Source organism: Rattus norvegicus, chromosome 5 (genome assembly GCF_021556685.1).
Source record: "Rattus norvegicus strain SHRSP/BbbUtx chromosome 5, alternate assembly SHRSP_T2T, whole genome shotgun sequence".
Lineage (NCBI taxonomy): Eukaryota > Metazoa > Chordata > Mammalia > Rodentia > Muridae > Rattus > Rattus norvegicus.
Genome location: NC_141538.1, coordinates 64,140,079 through 64,155,389, shown reverse-complemented (window position 1 = coordinate 64,155,389; position 15,311 = coordinate 64,140,079). Strand labels below are relative to the sequence as shown.

The 15,311-nt window shown below is 48.7% G+C and overlaps 1 protein-coding gene across 21 annotated transcripts in view; it reads left to right on the top strand.

Annotated features, from left to right (window-relative positions):
• The window catches only part of Pax5 (paired box 5), a 186,351-nt gene that overhangs the window by 64,819 nt on the left and 106,221 nt on the right, over nt 1-15,311 (top strand). For all 21 annotated transcript variants that reach the window (XR_015619979.1, XR_015619980.1, XR_015619982.1 and 18 more), the window contains one exon: nt 1,733-1,908. Coding sequence is in view for 17 of the 21 variants with exons in the window: in XM_087550503.1 (XP_087406629.1) it covers nt 1,733-1,908 (176 nt within the window). In the remaining 4 variants the exon portion in view is untranslated. The remainder of the gene's footprint in view (nt 1-1,732; nt 1,909-15,311) is intronic.

The window sequence follows — 15,311 nt, the reverse complement described above, 5'->3', positions numbered from 1 at the left end:
AGTTCACCCCATTTTTCAAATTAATGAGTCATTGTATTTTCTTTGAAATTGAAACACCAACCTGAGACAGATACAGCAAACAGTCAGTGTGGCAGATTACTTTCTTTTTTAGATTTTATTTACTTATTTATTTATCTACCTATTTATTTATTGTATATGAGCAGTACACTGTATCTGTCTTCAGATATAGCAGAAGAGGGCAGCAGATCCCATTACAGATGGTTGTGAGCCACCATGTAGTTGCTGGGAATTGAACTCAGGACCTCTGGAAGAGCAGTCAGTGCTCTTAACAGCTGAACCATGTCTCCAGCCCCCAGAATATTTTCTTAGTGTACACTTCTGAATAGGCCAAACTTTCAAGTTCTAAAACAAAACACAGCTGCCTCACGGGTGCAGTCCATATCATGCTTACTACATGCAGTGTTCCTATTGGATTTTTCTTACAGAAAATAAGACATATACACCATATACGCAGATTCTGACCGTCAGTAAGAACACATCAAGCCATCTTTTCTTCTCTCTTTACACGGACACTGTAAGCTACTCTTGGCACCTTGCACCTCCCTTACCTCTCCCATAACTGGGGATCGGGAAGGTTTTGCATCTTGGGTCCTTTCCTTTTCGCAGTTGCATAGTTTTCCACTGTCCAAGCAGTGCCACGGGCTGATTAGGCCGTTCTCCATGAACAAACAGGTTGTTTCCAGTCTTTTGTTCCAAGGACCATGTGTATCAATTACTTTCCACATATACAAGCCAGCTATAAAGTATACTCCCAGGAATCAGTTACCCAGGGATAGCACACTTGCGATTTTGATAGCTTTTTGTCAAGCCACAGGTGTGTGTGCGACTACCTTCCTAGAACACTGCCTTTCAGACTGGTCACAACGGTGGTGACAAGTGTGCAGGGTGAGGGCATCAAGGCGGGCAGGAGGGGCAGTAACACCCGTGACTAAGCTCCTGAGTCATCCTGAGCTCAAATCCTTGGGCAAAGAAACGGTTTCGTTTCTCTAGGCCTGGGATTTTCATCTGTGAAACGGGGGAAAGGAGTAATAATATCCTGTATTAGTCTCTTTCTTGGCTTTTGTAATGGAATTCCTCAGGGCAGGTAGCTTTATAAAGAAGCTTATCCAGCTCATGGTTCTGAAAGTTCAAACCTGTGGTGCTGGCTAAACCACTTGTGTAAGTGTGCACATACTTGTGTGAAAAAGGGAAAGGGAGGAGGAGGAAGAAGAGGAGGAGGAAGAGGAGGAAGAAGAAGAGGGGGAAGAGGAAGGGGGGAGAAGGAGGGGGAAGGAGAAATAGACACCACCAGATGGAAAGCCAGGGAAGAGGGAGGGACTAATTTTGTAACCTCCTCTGCTAAATCTCTGCTCTTAAAGGTCCACCACCTGTAAACAATCACCGACTATCAGACTCCCAACACTCAAACACGGGGCACAAATACAAACCACAGCACATGTATTGGGAGTTCACTTGGAAAAGTAAAGGAGATAACATAACAAAAGGACTTTGCACAGTGCCTGGAATGCATTATGGGAGGCCGGCTTTGCAGTTACCAGCAAGCGACCCTGTCTGGGGAGCCCCTTACCCAAAACCTTGTCAGGGGCAGATAGCTGGGCTGGAGGCTCTGTCCACCCCCCTTCCCGGTCTCGGGGGCGGTGGGGGTCTAACCTTCTCTCCCTTGGTGGCAGAATAGCCTCCCCTTACCCTTTCTCTCTCATGCTCCTCAAAGGTATTCAGGAGTCTCCCGTGCCGAATGGCCACTCACTTCCAGGCCGAGACTTCCTCCGAAAGCAGATGCGGGGAGATCTGTTCACACAGCAGCAGCTGGAGGTGCTGGACCGCGTGTTCGAGAGACAGCACTACTCAGACATCTTCACCACCACGGAGCCCATCAAGCCAGAGCAGGTATGCCTGTGACTCCTGCCCACCACACTTGCTGCCCCAAAGCAGACCTGGGCCAGTCTGCTGGATGCAGAGGCATCTGGCACGATGGAGGCCAGTTTCTCTGCAGAGCAGGGTTTTCACTGATTTTTGACTGAGCTTGGCTGGGCGAACACCCCGTAAGGCCTGGAGGACTTGTTTGAGATGGGAGCCAGGGAGGTCTGTGGCACCTTGGTCTGGTAGCACTGTCTCTGGCCAGCCTCAGAGGCATGTGACTGCCCTGGTTGTTCTGTTACTAATGAACGGTGTGCCTTCCAAGGGCTTTTTACATAGGGTTGTATGTGATGACCTTCTGGGTCATTTCACGTGGTTTCGTTATCCTGTTAGTCAGGAACATGATATAAATACATAGAACCACTCCATGGCCTGGGGCTCACGGCCATGAGGTACAGAATGATATCCCATGATGCTTGCCCTATGCTTGGCATCACAGGATTGCTTGCAGGTGTGGAGAGCCCAGACATGGCATCAGAGGGCCCTGCTCTGACAGGTAAGTCTGATACTAGCTGGCCCCAGCACCCGAGCCTCTTGACACCAAGAATGTAAGCAAAGTCCTCCTCAGGGAGCCTTTCTGTCACTGTGCTCAGAAAGCACCATGGGAACTTTTACAGATCGTTTAGCCAGTTTGTTTTTAGTAGGGAAACTGAGGCCCATAGAGACAAACCAACTAGCCTAAGGCTGACCAGCCAGTATTCACTTAAGAAACATTGACAATTGTCTAGTATGGGTGAGGCACAGACCCAGACACCGTATCCATCAGTGAGCAGAAAGACTTGGACCTGCCCTGGGAAACGTATCGGTTTGTAGAAGAATCACAGCTTGGTGCTGGGGAGATGTCTAAGGTCCTCTGAGAACCCAGAGCAGAGGCTGAGCTAGCTTGGCGGCTGCCACGGCAAACAGCCATAAGGGATATGGGTGTGGAGCAATGCACCCGGCAGAGCGTGTGTGCAGCAAGTGCCAAGGCCCTGAGGTGAGAGGAGAGCAGGCGCGAACCGACCCAGTGTGGCTGGGATTCAGGGCGCAGGGTGGGAGGGGACGCTGGAGAGTCTCCAGAGATGAGTCTGGTCTTATGGACTGTGGGAGGATGCTGCTCATTCTCTCACAAGCTAAACGACACCTCTCCTGCATGTGCCATGGCCGGAGGCACTGGGCAAAGCTGATACCATCCCAGAGCCCGGGTTTGGGGAGAGAAGTTGACTTCTATCACAAGCAGCTGCTTTGCAGCCCTGAGACTTTCTGAGAGAGGGTGAAAGCCACATTCCACCTGAGCCGTGTGATGGTCCAGTCATGAGGGACCAAGGGTGAGGGCCCAGGGCTCTGTACCTGGTCTGGATCCCCCACTCTGGGTCGCCAGCATCTCCATTAAGCCAATATGAATGAAACATAGACGCTGAGTCTCAGAGAGTCCCTCTGTGCTTCATGGGAGTCTCCCAGAAGCTCAACCCTGAAGATGTGTCCCTCTTTATTGCTTAAATGGCTGGGAAGATGGGTCCAAGATCAGGTGTTCACTGAGCGGCATCTCATAGCTGTCCAGGCACAGCCCCTCACTCGCACGGGTGCTCACGGGTCCAGCACATTTCCTGCACGTGAGCAGCGGGTCCAGCGCACGGACAGGCTTGCAGGGGACAGAGGCACAAACTAGGTATCAGCTCTGTCAATATCTTCACGAAGCGGTATGCCGTGAACTCAGGGGCCACGGGCGAATGGGAACATTCTCTGGGTGGCCTGGAGTGCTGTCTAGGAGAGGGAGGTATCAGCTCTGGTGGGTGCACCGAGAGCTACAGTGCTGAGGAGGAATGTTGCCTGGGACCCCAAGGACAAGGCCATAAGGGCTCAGGTGGAGATGAGGCTCAATAGGGAGGAGACCTGGGCTGCAGGCTCTGGGCAGATGTGTTCTACTATGGTGTCCTTCAGGGTGCTGTGGCCTGATGCAGGCCTGTGTGTGAGTTCTGAGGCAGGTCCAGCAAGGCAGGATAATGGCTGACTCGGTGTTTTCTGGCTAATCTGCTTCACCTCTCCGAGGCGTGCTGTAATGAGGAGAGATGGATGGTGAGGCTGCGAGGCCGCCCTGCACACACGCAGGCACTGGACTATGAATGACGCACCCCCGTGCCCTGTTCCCAATCACTGTGGACAAACGAAGGCTTGAGCAAGGGGCGGCTGCTGGGGAGGGCATGTGCATCAAGGGTATGCATTCTGCGCCCCTCCTGCTCACTGTCCTCTGACTGACTGTTCATAGTCCCTGCCCGCCACCCTCATGACTCCCCAGAGTGGCAGTGATGCTAAGGAGTGGGCCTCTTTGCTGAGGGGATAGAGACTGCCACCTTATCCATTTGCCAGCAAGGCAAGCCCCCCGAGTGTGTCTTTGTGGCTTAGTAGGCTGGCCCAGGCCTTAATGCCACTTTCACAGGAATGATATGATGGGCACATAAAGAGTATCCACTGACCAAAGAACGAGCGATCCTTGATTTGAGACCTGCCTCTGCTCTGGTGAACACCTCATTTTTTTCTGCCTCAGTTTCCTTATTTGTGTAATCACAATGGACAATGATAGCAACTGCATCCACCTAACAGTAACAGCAGGGGTATCCTCATCTAACAGCAGGGGTATCCCTATCTAACAGCTGGGATATCTCCATCTAACAGTAACAGCAGGGGTATCCCCATCTAACAGTAACAGCAGGGGTATCCCCATCTAACAGCAGGGATATCTCCATATAACAGTAACAGCAGGGGTATCCCCACCTAACAGCAGGGGTATCCCCATCTAACAGCAGGGATATCCCCATCTAACAGCAGGGATATCTCCATATAACAGTAACAGCAGGGGTATCCCCACCTAACAGCAGGGGTATCCCCATCTAACAGCAGGGATATCCCCATCTAACAGCAGGGATATCTCCATATAACAGTAACAGCAGGGGTATCCTCATCTAACAGCAGGGGTATCCCCCTCTAACAGCTGGGATATCTCCACTAACAGTAACAGTAGGGGTATCCCCACCTAACAGCAGGGATATCCCCATCTACACATGATAGCGTCCAGCTCTCCAAGGACTTGCTGAAGCCCACACTGGACCTTCCTTTAAATGTCCTCTAAGCAAGCTGGGCCATACCTCTGAGCCCCTGTATATGGGTCTGAGCTTTAAAACAGACTGCATACCCAGTTTTAGGCCTAGGATTGTTGGGGCCACAGAGCCTGAGTCTAACCTCAGGCTCTTCTCTGTCCTCAAGTTGTGTAAGGTGGTATCACATGTCTTTGTGTTTCTGGGGTTCTAGGACCAGTCCTTGGATTGGCTACTGTTCTGCCCAGCCTTCCTTGTACAGTCATGTATTTTTTGGGATATACATAGGCCTGGACAGGTCACCTACCCAATTCTGAGGGAAAACATCACCAGATTAGGGTCCGACTGGTCCTGAGGGTACTTCTGTGAACATGTTCTGCTAAGTTCTGCTCTAAGGGTGGCCAGTTCTAACACAGGCCCTAGAGAAACTCTGAGACCCCTTTGCCTGGGTGGAAGGGGTTAACGAGGCCCACTCTGGGGCAACGAAACACTTTTCTCAAAACAGTTATCGAAAAAGTAATTCTGCTTTCCCTATATGGGGAGTGGGTAAAAAACCAACCTACCAGAGCAGAAGAGGTGTGTGTGGAAAGAAAATGCTGGTATGTGGATGTGTGTGTGTGTGTGTGTGTGTGTGTGTGTGTGTCTGTGTGTATGTGTGTGTGTGTCTGTGTGTATGTGTGTGTGTCTGTGTCTGTGTGTGTCTATGTGTGTCTGTGTGTCTGTGTGTCTCTGCGTGTGTGGGCACATGTGCACCTGTGTGCGTATGTGCATGCACATGTGTGTCCAGCAGGAATCTGCTTCAGTAAAACTCCAGTTGATGCCGGCTGTCACTGTGGTGGTGGGTGATGGCTCTGGCAGAGTGGGTCCCTCCTCCGGCCACCGAGAGGACGCAGCCGATTGCAGCCTGCCGTATTTACCCTCAGCAGACTATTAACCAACACCAGGCTATTAATCTGGCTTTTGAGCCTTCACTAAAGCCCATAAAAGCTCACAGTTGTCAAATGGAGTTCATTTTAATTTCCTTTCAATCACAGTAAATTATTCAGGTGATAAATCAGCTGGAGCAGCCTCCTGGCTGTAATAGAAACCCTAATTCCTGGCTAATTATCCAGCCCGTTGCTGCCAACAGATCAATACGGGCCGCAAAATGGAACAGGCCCAGGGCCCTCCCTCCCATTGGGCCAGAGACAGAGAGACAGCTGGGGAAGGGGGCCGTGCTGCTGACCTCCTAGGAAGTTCAAAGGTCACAGGGGGTTAAATCAAGAGATGGCCTGTCCCTGGTCTAACAGAAAGCCACCAGAAGCACCCCCTGCTCTCCTGAGTGGCTTTCCCCACTGCATGGTAACTCTTCTCTAGGCCAGCAGGGGGAGGTTTCTGAGTTTGCCTGGTCCTATGAGCATGCTGTCCCTGGGAAAGGGAGGTTTCTAAGTTTGCCTGGTCCTATGAGCATGCTGTCCCTAAAGGGCTGGTGTGTTGGCATCGCCCAACAAGACTGATCTTGTTCTTCAGGGACAGACTCAGCAGCTACCAGGAACCAGACAGAGGTCTAAGCACTATGGGAAGGTAAGGCTCTGGCTTCAGGGGGCTCCTTTTTCTCCCTGGTGGATGCCTGTCCTACCACGAGGAGGTAGAGAAGGAGGGATAGGAAGACAGGTATGCCAGGCCAGGCGGGCACAATGGTTCTCGGAGGAGGTGCCCTCAGGGATGTCTGGAGGGCTGGGCAGATGGCGCCACTGGCTGGAGAGAGTATTGTGGGCAGCTGGGACAGCGTGGGTGAAGATCTGAAGGAACACCAGCAAGCAACTCATCACCCGAGTGACAGGCGGTCAGGGACTCCCATCCCAGAGGATGGAACCAGAGGTGGGAACATTTGGTGTTGCTTTGGACTCACAAATCCCGAACAGCCTGTGTGCTGTGGCCTGGACGATGCTCCCTCCTAGGCTGGCACTGCTCGCCTCTTGCCTCACCCCTGCCGCGGCCATGGGAACTTTCCCTGAAGCCCATCCCCATGCAGGAACTGCCGTGGTTTTCTCTGTCTTTTATGGGACCTTTCTCTGTCCCATGTCCCTTTGCTTGCCCATAAGGAGCTCTCGCTCTGGTTAGACCTCACCCCACTGCACTGCAAGGGCTGGGCTGCGTCCACATCAAGAGGACTGCTAGGTGTGTCTCTCAGGAGGGCATGCTCATGAGTGTGCACCTGTGTGTGGATGCCAGGAACACCTCAGCAAGCGCTCGGTGGCAGCTGAGCTACTTAATTACTACTTAATGCTTGCACTCTAAGCTGCTGACCACTGTTCCCTGCATGGAGCATCAGCCTCCACCTGAGTGGTCCATGTTCACCTGGTCCAGGCCGAGCAAGAGTCTTGCCCACTCTCGTGAGTCAGCTATGGCTTCACAAAAACACACCGTCTTGTCTCCTGTTTGAACACAGAATTCTCAGAGTGTTAATTATTACCATAGCGTTGTGGCCAGCGTCTGCTCACTGTTCACCGTGTGCCCTGCCAGCTTCAGCCAAGAGCCACATCTTCCTACCAAGTAACAAGAGTCTCTGTCACCCCTCTGTGCAAAGATCCAGTGAGACTGATACAATGTCTTATTAAGGGGAGCACAGCAAGCCCGGAGTCAAGATCAGAAGTGAACAATCGCTCTTTGACAGGGAGCTATAAGAGGGTGCAGGAAACGTTTATGGCAGGGCAGAAGTGAGCAGAGGTCTCATTCAACAGCATGAGTAAGAGTGAGTACAGGACACTCCCCCACACAAAGATGAGCACACACACACAGATGCACACACATACACAGACACACACACAGATGCACACACACAGATGCACACACACAGATGCACACACACAGATGCACACACACAGATGCACACACATACACAGACACACACACAGATGCACACACACAGATGCACACACATACACAGACACACACACAGATGCACACACACAGATGCACACACATACACAGACACACACACAGATGCACACACACAGATGCACACACAGACATAGACACACACAGATGCACACACAGACACACACAGATGCACACACACACACATGCACACACATACACAGTTTCACTTGAATGTCTTCTTGTCTTTGGAATGAGATGCTGATGCAGAGTGTTCAGTCACTCTTGCTTTCTAGATCCCCAGAGGTACTCTAGGTTACCCCTTCTAGATCCCCAGAGGTACCCTAGGTTACTCCTCCTCTTATCATTCTATCATTCTCATCTCCAAGAGACCCGAGTGTAAAACTAACCTGGGCTCCTGGGACTCAGCCTCCTTGTCGTTGCTGTCTAGAGACTGCACTGGAAATTTCCACTTGTCCCTTGGCAGCTTTGAAAACATTTCCTAAGCCACTGGGCGCTCTTCATCTTCCTGTGGACAAGCACAAGGGTGGATTCCCCAACATCGCCGTGTCTGTTTTGTGAAGCAAGGAGGGAGGCCGAGTGAGGCATTACGGTACAAAAGCATGGGGCCCTAGCCTTCAGTGATGGCTTTGGGCTGGCCGCTCAGGCCATGGTCTCTGCATCTGTGGTGCTGAATTGGGCTGGGTCATCACTGTGATTCATTCGGGCTCTAGCATCCCGCCGTAAGGTATAAGAGTAATCGAAATCCATCTCTTAGTTTTATTTTGGCATGTTTGCAGTTCCCCTCCTGCCTGTCTATTCTACTCTTTTTTGATGACAGGCAGATTCTGAGTCTGCGGGCTTTAAGATTACAAGCAAATTGTCACCGAGCCTGCCTGCGCTTTGCCGGGTCGTTCTCTTGTTCATTTATTCATTCATCCATCCAGGAAATTTTACAGACGTGCCGTGTCAGTGACATGGACCACCTGCGCTACGGTGTGCGGCGTATAGAAATAATGGTTGGCACAGTGCGAGCTGCTATGGGGGAACTGACTTGGGGAGAGATGTTTCCCCTCAAACTATGCTGAGCAAGATTTGCAATTTAAAAAAGAGAAAACGTCTGGGGAGGAAGCTTAGCTGATAAAGTGCTTGCCTAGCGTGCACAGACCCCTTTCTTTCAGTCCCTGTACCATACAATCTAGGTACAGTAGTATCTCGAATCCCAGCATGTCAGAGGTAGAGGCAGGGAGAAGTTCGGGTATCCTTGGCTACATGGTGAGTCTGAGCTACCCTGGGCTCTATGAGGCTCCCGCTCAAAGAATAAAATAACAAACTAAAAAGGACAGAAGAACCAGTCGTTCTTGTCCAATTGCTTGCTTGTCCAATAGTCTTTGAAGTCATGCTGGTTTAAGAAACTTAGCATTCGCAAAGCTCTTCAAAACTATAAAAACAAACCTTTCCTGGTTTACAAATGATTATTATTGCTACTATTATTTTTAATGCACAGATTTGATTGCTACTGAGGTTGGATCCACTTCGGGCTCCCTTCCCATTTCAAATGATAGAAGTGCTGTACCAAGAACAACAGTAAAATGCTTTTGCTGTGTTTGGGGTTGGGAGACAGGAAATCCTCCGGTGCTGAAGCTAAGAAAGGGCTCAGGGTCGGGGCTCCTGGAGCTAGTGCTAATGTCCTGATGGCCCAGGATGCTCGTCCTGGGTCATTTCTGGTGAACAGGGGTTAGAATTTGCTGCAGAATTTGGCAGAGCATTGGCCTATGTGATTTGGGGTTTGGAACCAACATGCTGGCAAACTGTCTAATGGCTGGAAGGCCCACACTGTCTCTGATAAGAGCTATGGCCAGGTTCGCTCTTATCTGGAGACAAGCTGACTGCAGGGAGCTCAGAGTAGAGTAAAAAAGAAGTTGAAACCGCAAACCTGCGCTATATCCAGGTGCCGATTCTCGTGTCATAGATTTCATAAGGAATCCAAGTAGAAATTTGTACTAAGTGAATTATGCCAGTGAAGTGCAAAAGATGCCTCAGAAAAGCACACGAAAACACTCTCATCTTGACCCTTCTACAATCTAGTGTTCACCCCACCCCTACAGAATAAGTCACAGCTACTAAAAATGATCTCACAATTTAAAATCTGTAAACCTTGCAAAATAACATAAGTGAGGGGACAGCCAGGGACTCCAAGAACCGAAGATAACAGATAATTCAAAGAAACTATAAAGGGGGTGTAGCAATGATAGGATTGGAAACCACCATAAAACAAAACATCCAGAGAGAGAAAGAGAGAGAGAGAGAGAGAGAGAGAGAGAGAGAGATTAGAAAACTGTATCTTGCAATAAAAGTGGTTGTTACCCACAAGAATTAAAAGTTCATTGACAGAGTAAATGCCTGCTAAGAAGCAGCTGAATAGAAAATTAATGGTTTGGAAGACAGGAGTTGAGGAGCTAGAAACACAGCAGAGAGGTTAAAAAGTGGAGGAAACAGTACCATAAACGCCTAGACTTATCCTAAGCACCCACTTTCTGCACGTGCCGGCTGAGGTGTAGCTCGGCCGTGCAGGGTTTGCCCGAGATCTCAGGTCCAATCATCACCAGCACAACAAACGCACAAAGTCCCAAAATGTGTAGTGGCATGCGCGTGCAATCCCAGTGCTGGGGAGGTGGAGACGCAGTGGACGTCTGGGGCTCACTGGCCGTCCAGGTCAGACCAATCTGGAGAGCCCTGAGACCCAGAGAAAGACCCTGTCCTAGGGTGGGTGGAGGAATGGCATCCGAGGTTCACTTCCGGCTGCCCAGGCACCTACACATACTCCGCACTCCCAAGAGATAGTGACACTTGTCTAGGCCTTTATTAGAGGCTCCCAGTCTCAGCTCCCAGAGTTTAGAAGATGCCGTTCCCATCTTCATAGACAAAGCTGAATGCTCGGAAAATAAACAGACGTTCTGGAGAACCGAGAGAACCGAGGTCACAGGGTAAATAAATGGTTGCTACAGACTCTGAAGAAGCCTGAAACACCAGAGCTAGAGATCTTGCAGTAAACACTGAACACTTCGAGTAAAGTCTGAAGTCCCATTCGCTGCATCCCTAGTACATCGATGTGTCACATGTGCACTTCAGGACCTTCTCCTGAGTGGAGACCGAACCCTCAGACCCCGGGTACAGACATCGTACTCCTGAGGGATAGCCCCAACCCCTCATGGGCATTGTGTTGACAACAACAAAAATAGGCAAGAGAAAGCAAAGCCAGAAGAGAGAAGGCAGGCGTCACAAGAGGGGCTCCACAAGGCACAGATTTTGGACACATTAGAGAATTTAGGTATAACTGATATGTTAATTGGCCGAATGGACAAAAGAGGCAGCCAAAACGTGGACAACAGCAAATTATGGGACGACTCGAAGGAAACACCAGAGGTAAAAAGGAACGGAAGTCAGGAACGCCTCAGGCGGGCTCCTCGAAAGACTGGACGAAGCTTGGCAAGGAATAACAAAGCTTGAAGACACATTAGCAGGAAGCCCCTAACCCGAAGTGCAGAGCGAGGGGGGAAAGACAAAAACATACTCCTGACTGACTGTGGAGACGTTTAAAGAGGGGCTGCATATGTGTAATGGGTGCGTGAGGAGAGAAAAATGCATAAGTATCTGAAATAGCCAAGCATCTCCCAGAGTGAGTGACGGGAGACTAACCCACAGATGCAGGGATCTCAGAGAACCCCAACCACGACAAACACCCAGACATCTATGTGGACGCATGTCTCAGTTGAATGTCAGATGATCAAAGACAAAACTCACAAAAGAGATGAGAAAATAGAAGCCTACCGCATCTCCAGGTACTGTGGTGCGTGCCTTTAATCAAAGTACTCAGATCTCTCCGAGTATGAGGTCAGTTTGTGCTGTACAGGGAGACCCAGTCTCAGACAGACAGACAGACAAGTAAAATAGAAATAAAAATCCACCATGTTATTAGAGGAAGGAAGTAAAGAATTACAATGGGTTCTGGTCAGAAACTATGTAAACAGAAGAATGGGGTTTGATATTTAATGTGCTAAGGGTTTAAGGTTGTGCCTCCTGATAAGCCAGCCGCTCCAGTGGACGGCCCCAACCCAGGAGCAGAAGCAGAGGCAGCACAAATTGGAGTTAAAGGGGCATTAAAAACCAAACAAAGCATAAACGGATATGAAGTGGACGGGGTAGGGAGGAGGGGGAGGATCTGGGAGGAGTTACGGGGAGGAGTGGGGCTTAATATGATCGAAATAAGAAACTAAGACAATAAGAAAAGTTAGAAATTCTCAAAGAATTAATAAAAATGTTATTGAAGGGGCGGGCGAGATGGTGTGGAGGTTGAGAGCATCTTGTTACTCTTGCACCCGTGTGGTGGCTCCCAACCGTCTGTAAGTCTAGTTCCAGGGAGGTCTGACGTCACCTCATGACCTCCACAGGCACTGCACACATGCGATGTGCACAACGCAGGGCAAACACACACATTCAGTAAAGTCAATAAATCTAAAAACATTGGAAAGGGAACGTTTGAGGGTTTGACAGGGAGGGGCATGATCCAGAAAATTCAGCTGTGCGAAGAAGGCAGCCAGAGAAACATGAACGAGAAGATGAAATAAAACCTGTATTTTTATTATTCTTAACTGGCCGAAAACCATGAATCAACAATAGTAACACTAGGTAGTGGGGACTACTATAAATAGATACAGGAAATGAACTGCAACAGTGTCCTGGGGGCAGGAGGAAGTGGGGAGTGTACGCACGATGAAGAGAAAAAATGCCATTTTGGAGGTAGACTTAGCGATATAAACATGTATCACGAATCCCAGGGACAGTAGTGTAGTTTGTAAAACTTTGTAAAAAGTACAAGTGAAATGCTAACAGAAGAAACAGAATGGGGTCATGGGAGCAGTAAAGTGGGGCGAGTCAGGGGGGATGAAGCAGAGACCGATCCCGCACAATAGAGAGCCGTAGAGTAGATATTAATCCAGCCCTATTAAAAATCACCCCAGGGTAAGTGGTCTGAGTGTATCCACTGAAGGACGGCAAAGGGCAGAGTGTTTAAGAGAAGCCAGGGCACGCAACGCATTGTCTGCAAAGACACAAAACACAGAAGGAGAGAGGAGGTTTTAAGAAGTCACAGAAACCAATGTATTGATGAATTATGGATAATCTAAGTGGATTATTCAGGAAGTTCTATTGTCTGTCAAAAACATGGCTAGTTTGGGGGGGATTTATAAACAAGTAGGAAAAGAGATAGTCATGACATAGTCCTGACAGGTGGGTGATTTAAGTTACAGCATTCCAAACCCTCATACTGACCAGGTAAAAGGCAAACGTGTCCCCACGTAGGATGCTACAGGGGTAAATTCAGGGTTCCCAGTAATACATGTCATTGTGTGTGACAGGACACATGGCTTCCGAACCAGAAGACACAAAGAGGAACACAAGAATTCTCTGGGAATTCAATGGAAGGCAGGGAGGAGAAAGGACACAAGGGAAACACAACATAAACTAAAAGCTGGTGATTATAAGGAATAAAACTATATGGCAATATTCAAGATAAAAATTCCAGATAATAAGATATAAAATAACTAAAGCATACAAACATGCTATTTACAGAAAACAACACAAACCAGGATGGAACAGAAAGAATTTGAGTAATCATAGATGCTATACAGAAATAGTACCTATACCGTTATAGACCCATCAATGCTAGCCGGAAAAGTCACCTGATGTCATCACCGCAGGACAGAGATTCTAAACTCCCAAACTTCCTCAAGGACAAATGGGTCATTGTTTAATGATAACAAAAACAATTCCTAGGAAGATACCAGAGCAATCTTAATTCCTACACTCTTATTCTTAGGGTTTCAAATAGCAGAAGTAAAAATTACAAGTTAACAATCCAATGATATCTTGTGAAGATATCACTTTAACAAGGGCTCATGCTGACGAAATGCAGCGGGGTTGTCTGTAAGACCTGGAAATGTGGTGAAGGAGCTTCAATGAGCAGCTCACAGCAGAACCACGGGCTCTTGAAACGGGGCAGACTGGGAACAGAGACAGAACTTACTGGAGTGACCAGTCTCCAGCTGGGACAGCAAGTCTGAGCAATCCCAGTAGCCACCGCCGAGACCACGTTCTCTGATCGCAGTGCAATGAAATTAAAAGTGCACAGTCTGTGAGGCTGGAGAGATGGCTCAGCAGTTAAGAGCTTGGCTGCCCTTCCAGAAGACCAGGGTTTGATTCCCTGCACCCACGTGGCAGCTCACAACTGTCTTGTAACTCCAGATTCAAGAGATCTAACACCCTCACATAGACACACAATCAGGAAAAACACCAATGCACATAAAATAATAACAAACAAACCATTTAAAAAGAATGTACAGTTCAAAGGAAATATATTTGAAGGTTCAAATCAAGTTCCAGTGCCATGATTTTGTGGGTGAAGATGCTTAAAGCTTGGTGACCTGTGTCCCATCCTGGGTACTTCTCTACATGGTAGAAGAATGGAACTAATTTCTACACTTTTTAAATGATTCCCATCTTGTGACTTAATACTCACAAATGCACATGTACACACAGACACACACAGACACACACACACACAGACACACACAGACACACACACACAGAGACACACACAGAGACACACACACAGACACACACACAGACACACACACAGACACACACACAGAGACACACACACACAGACACACACACAGACACACACACAGAGACACACAGAGACACACACACAGAGACACACACACACAGACACACACACAGAGACACACACAGAAACACACAGAGACACACACACACAGACACACAGACACACACACACACAGACACACACACAGAGACACACACAGAGACACACAGAGACACACACACAGACACACACAGAGACACACAGAGAGACACACAGAGACACACACACAGACACACACACACAGAGACACACACACAGAGACACACAGAGACACACACACAGACACACACACAGAGTAGATGTAATTATCTTATTTTTGGAAAGGTAATTAAAACAAAACAAGGTATTTCTTCCCTGGAGTCCCTTGTACATGTGAGTTTTTCTTAATAAATCTACATTTTATTTGCTCAAAACAACAACAAAAACAAACCCAGAAACATCCATGATAAACTTGTTGGGGGAGCAGGGGAGAACCATGTGTCAAAAATTTGAAATCCTGGCCGAAAAACAGAAGAGATGAGAGTCTCTAGCCATGCCCTCCCCCACAGCTGAGCCTGAAGCCAAAACAGCGCCTGGAGGGGATCTTGGCCTGGAAAACATCTGTAAAATCCATTTGTCTGTTTACCCGCATGTATGTTTGTGCTATGTGTGTGCAGTGCCCTCAGAGGCCAGAAGAGGGCGTCAGATTCCCTGGAACTGGAGTTACAGATGGTTGC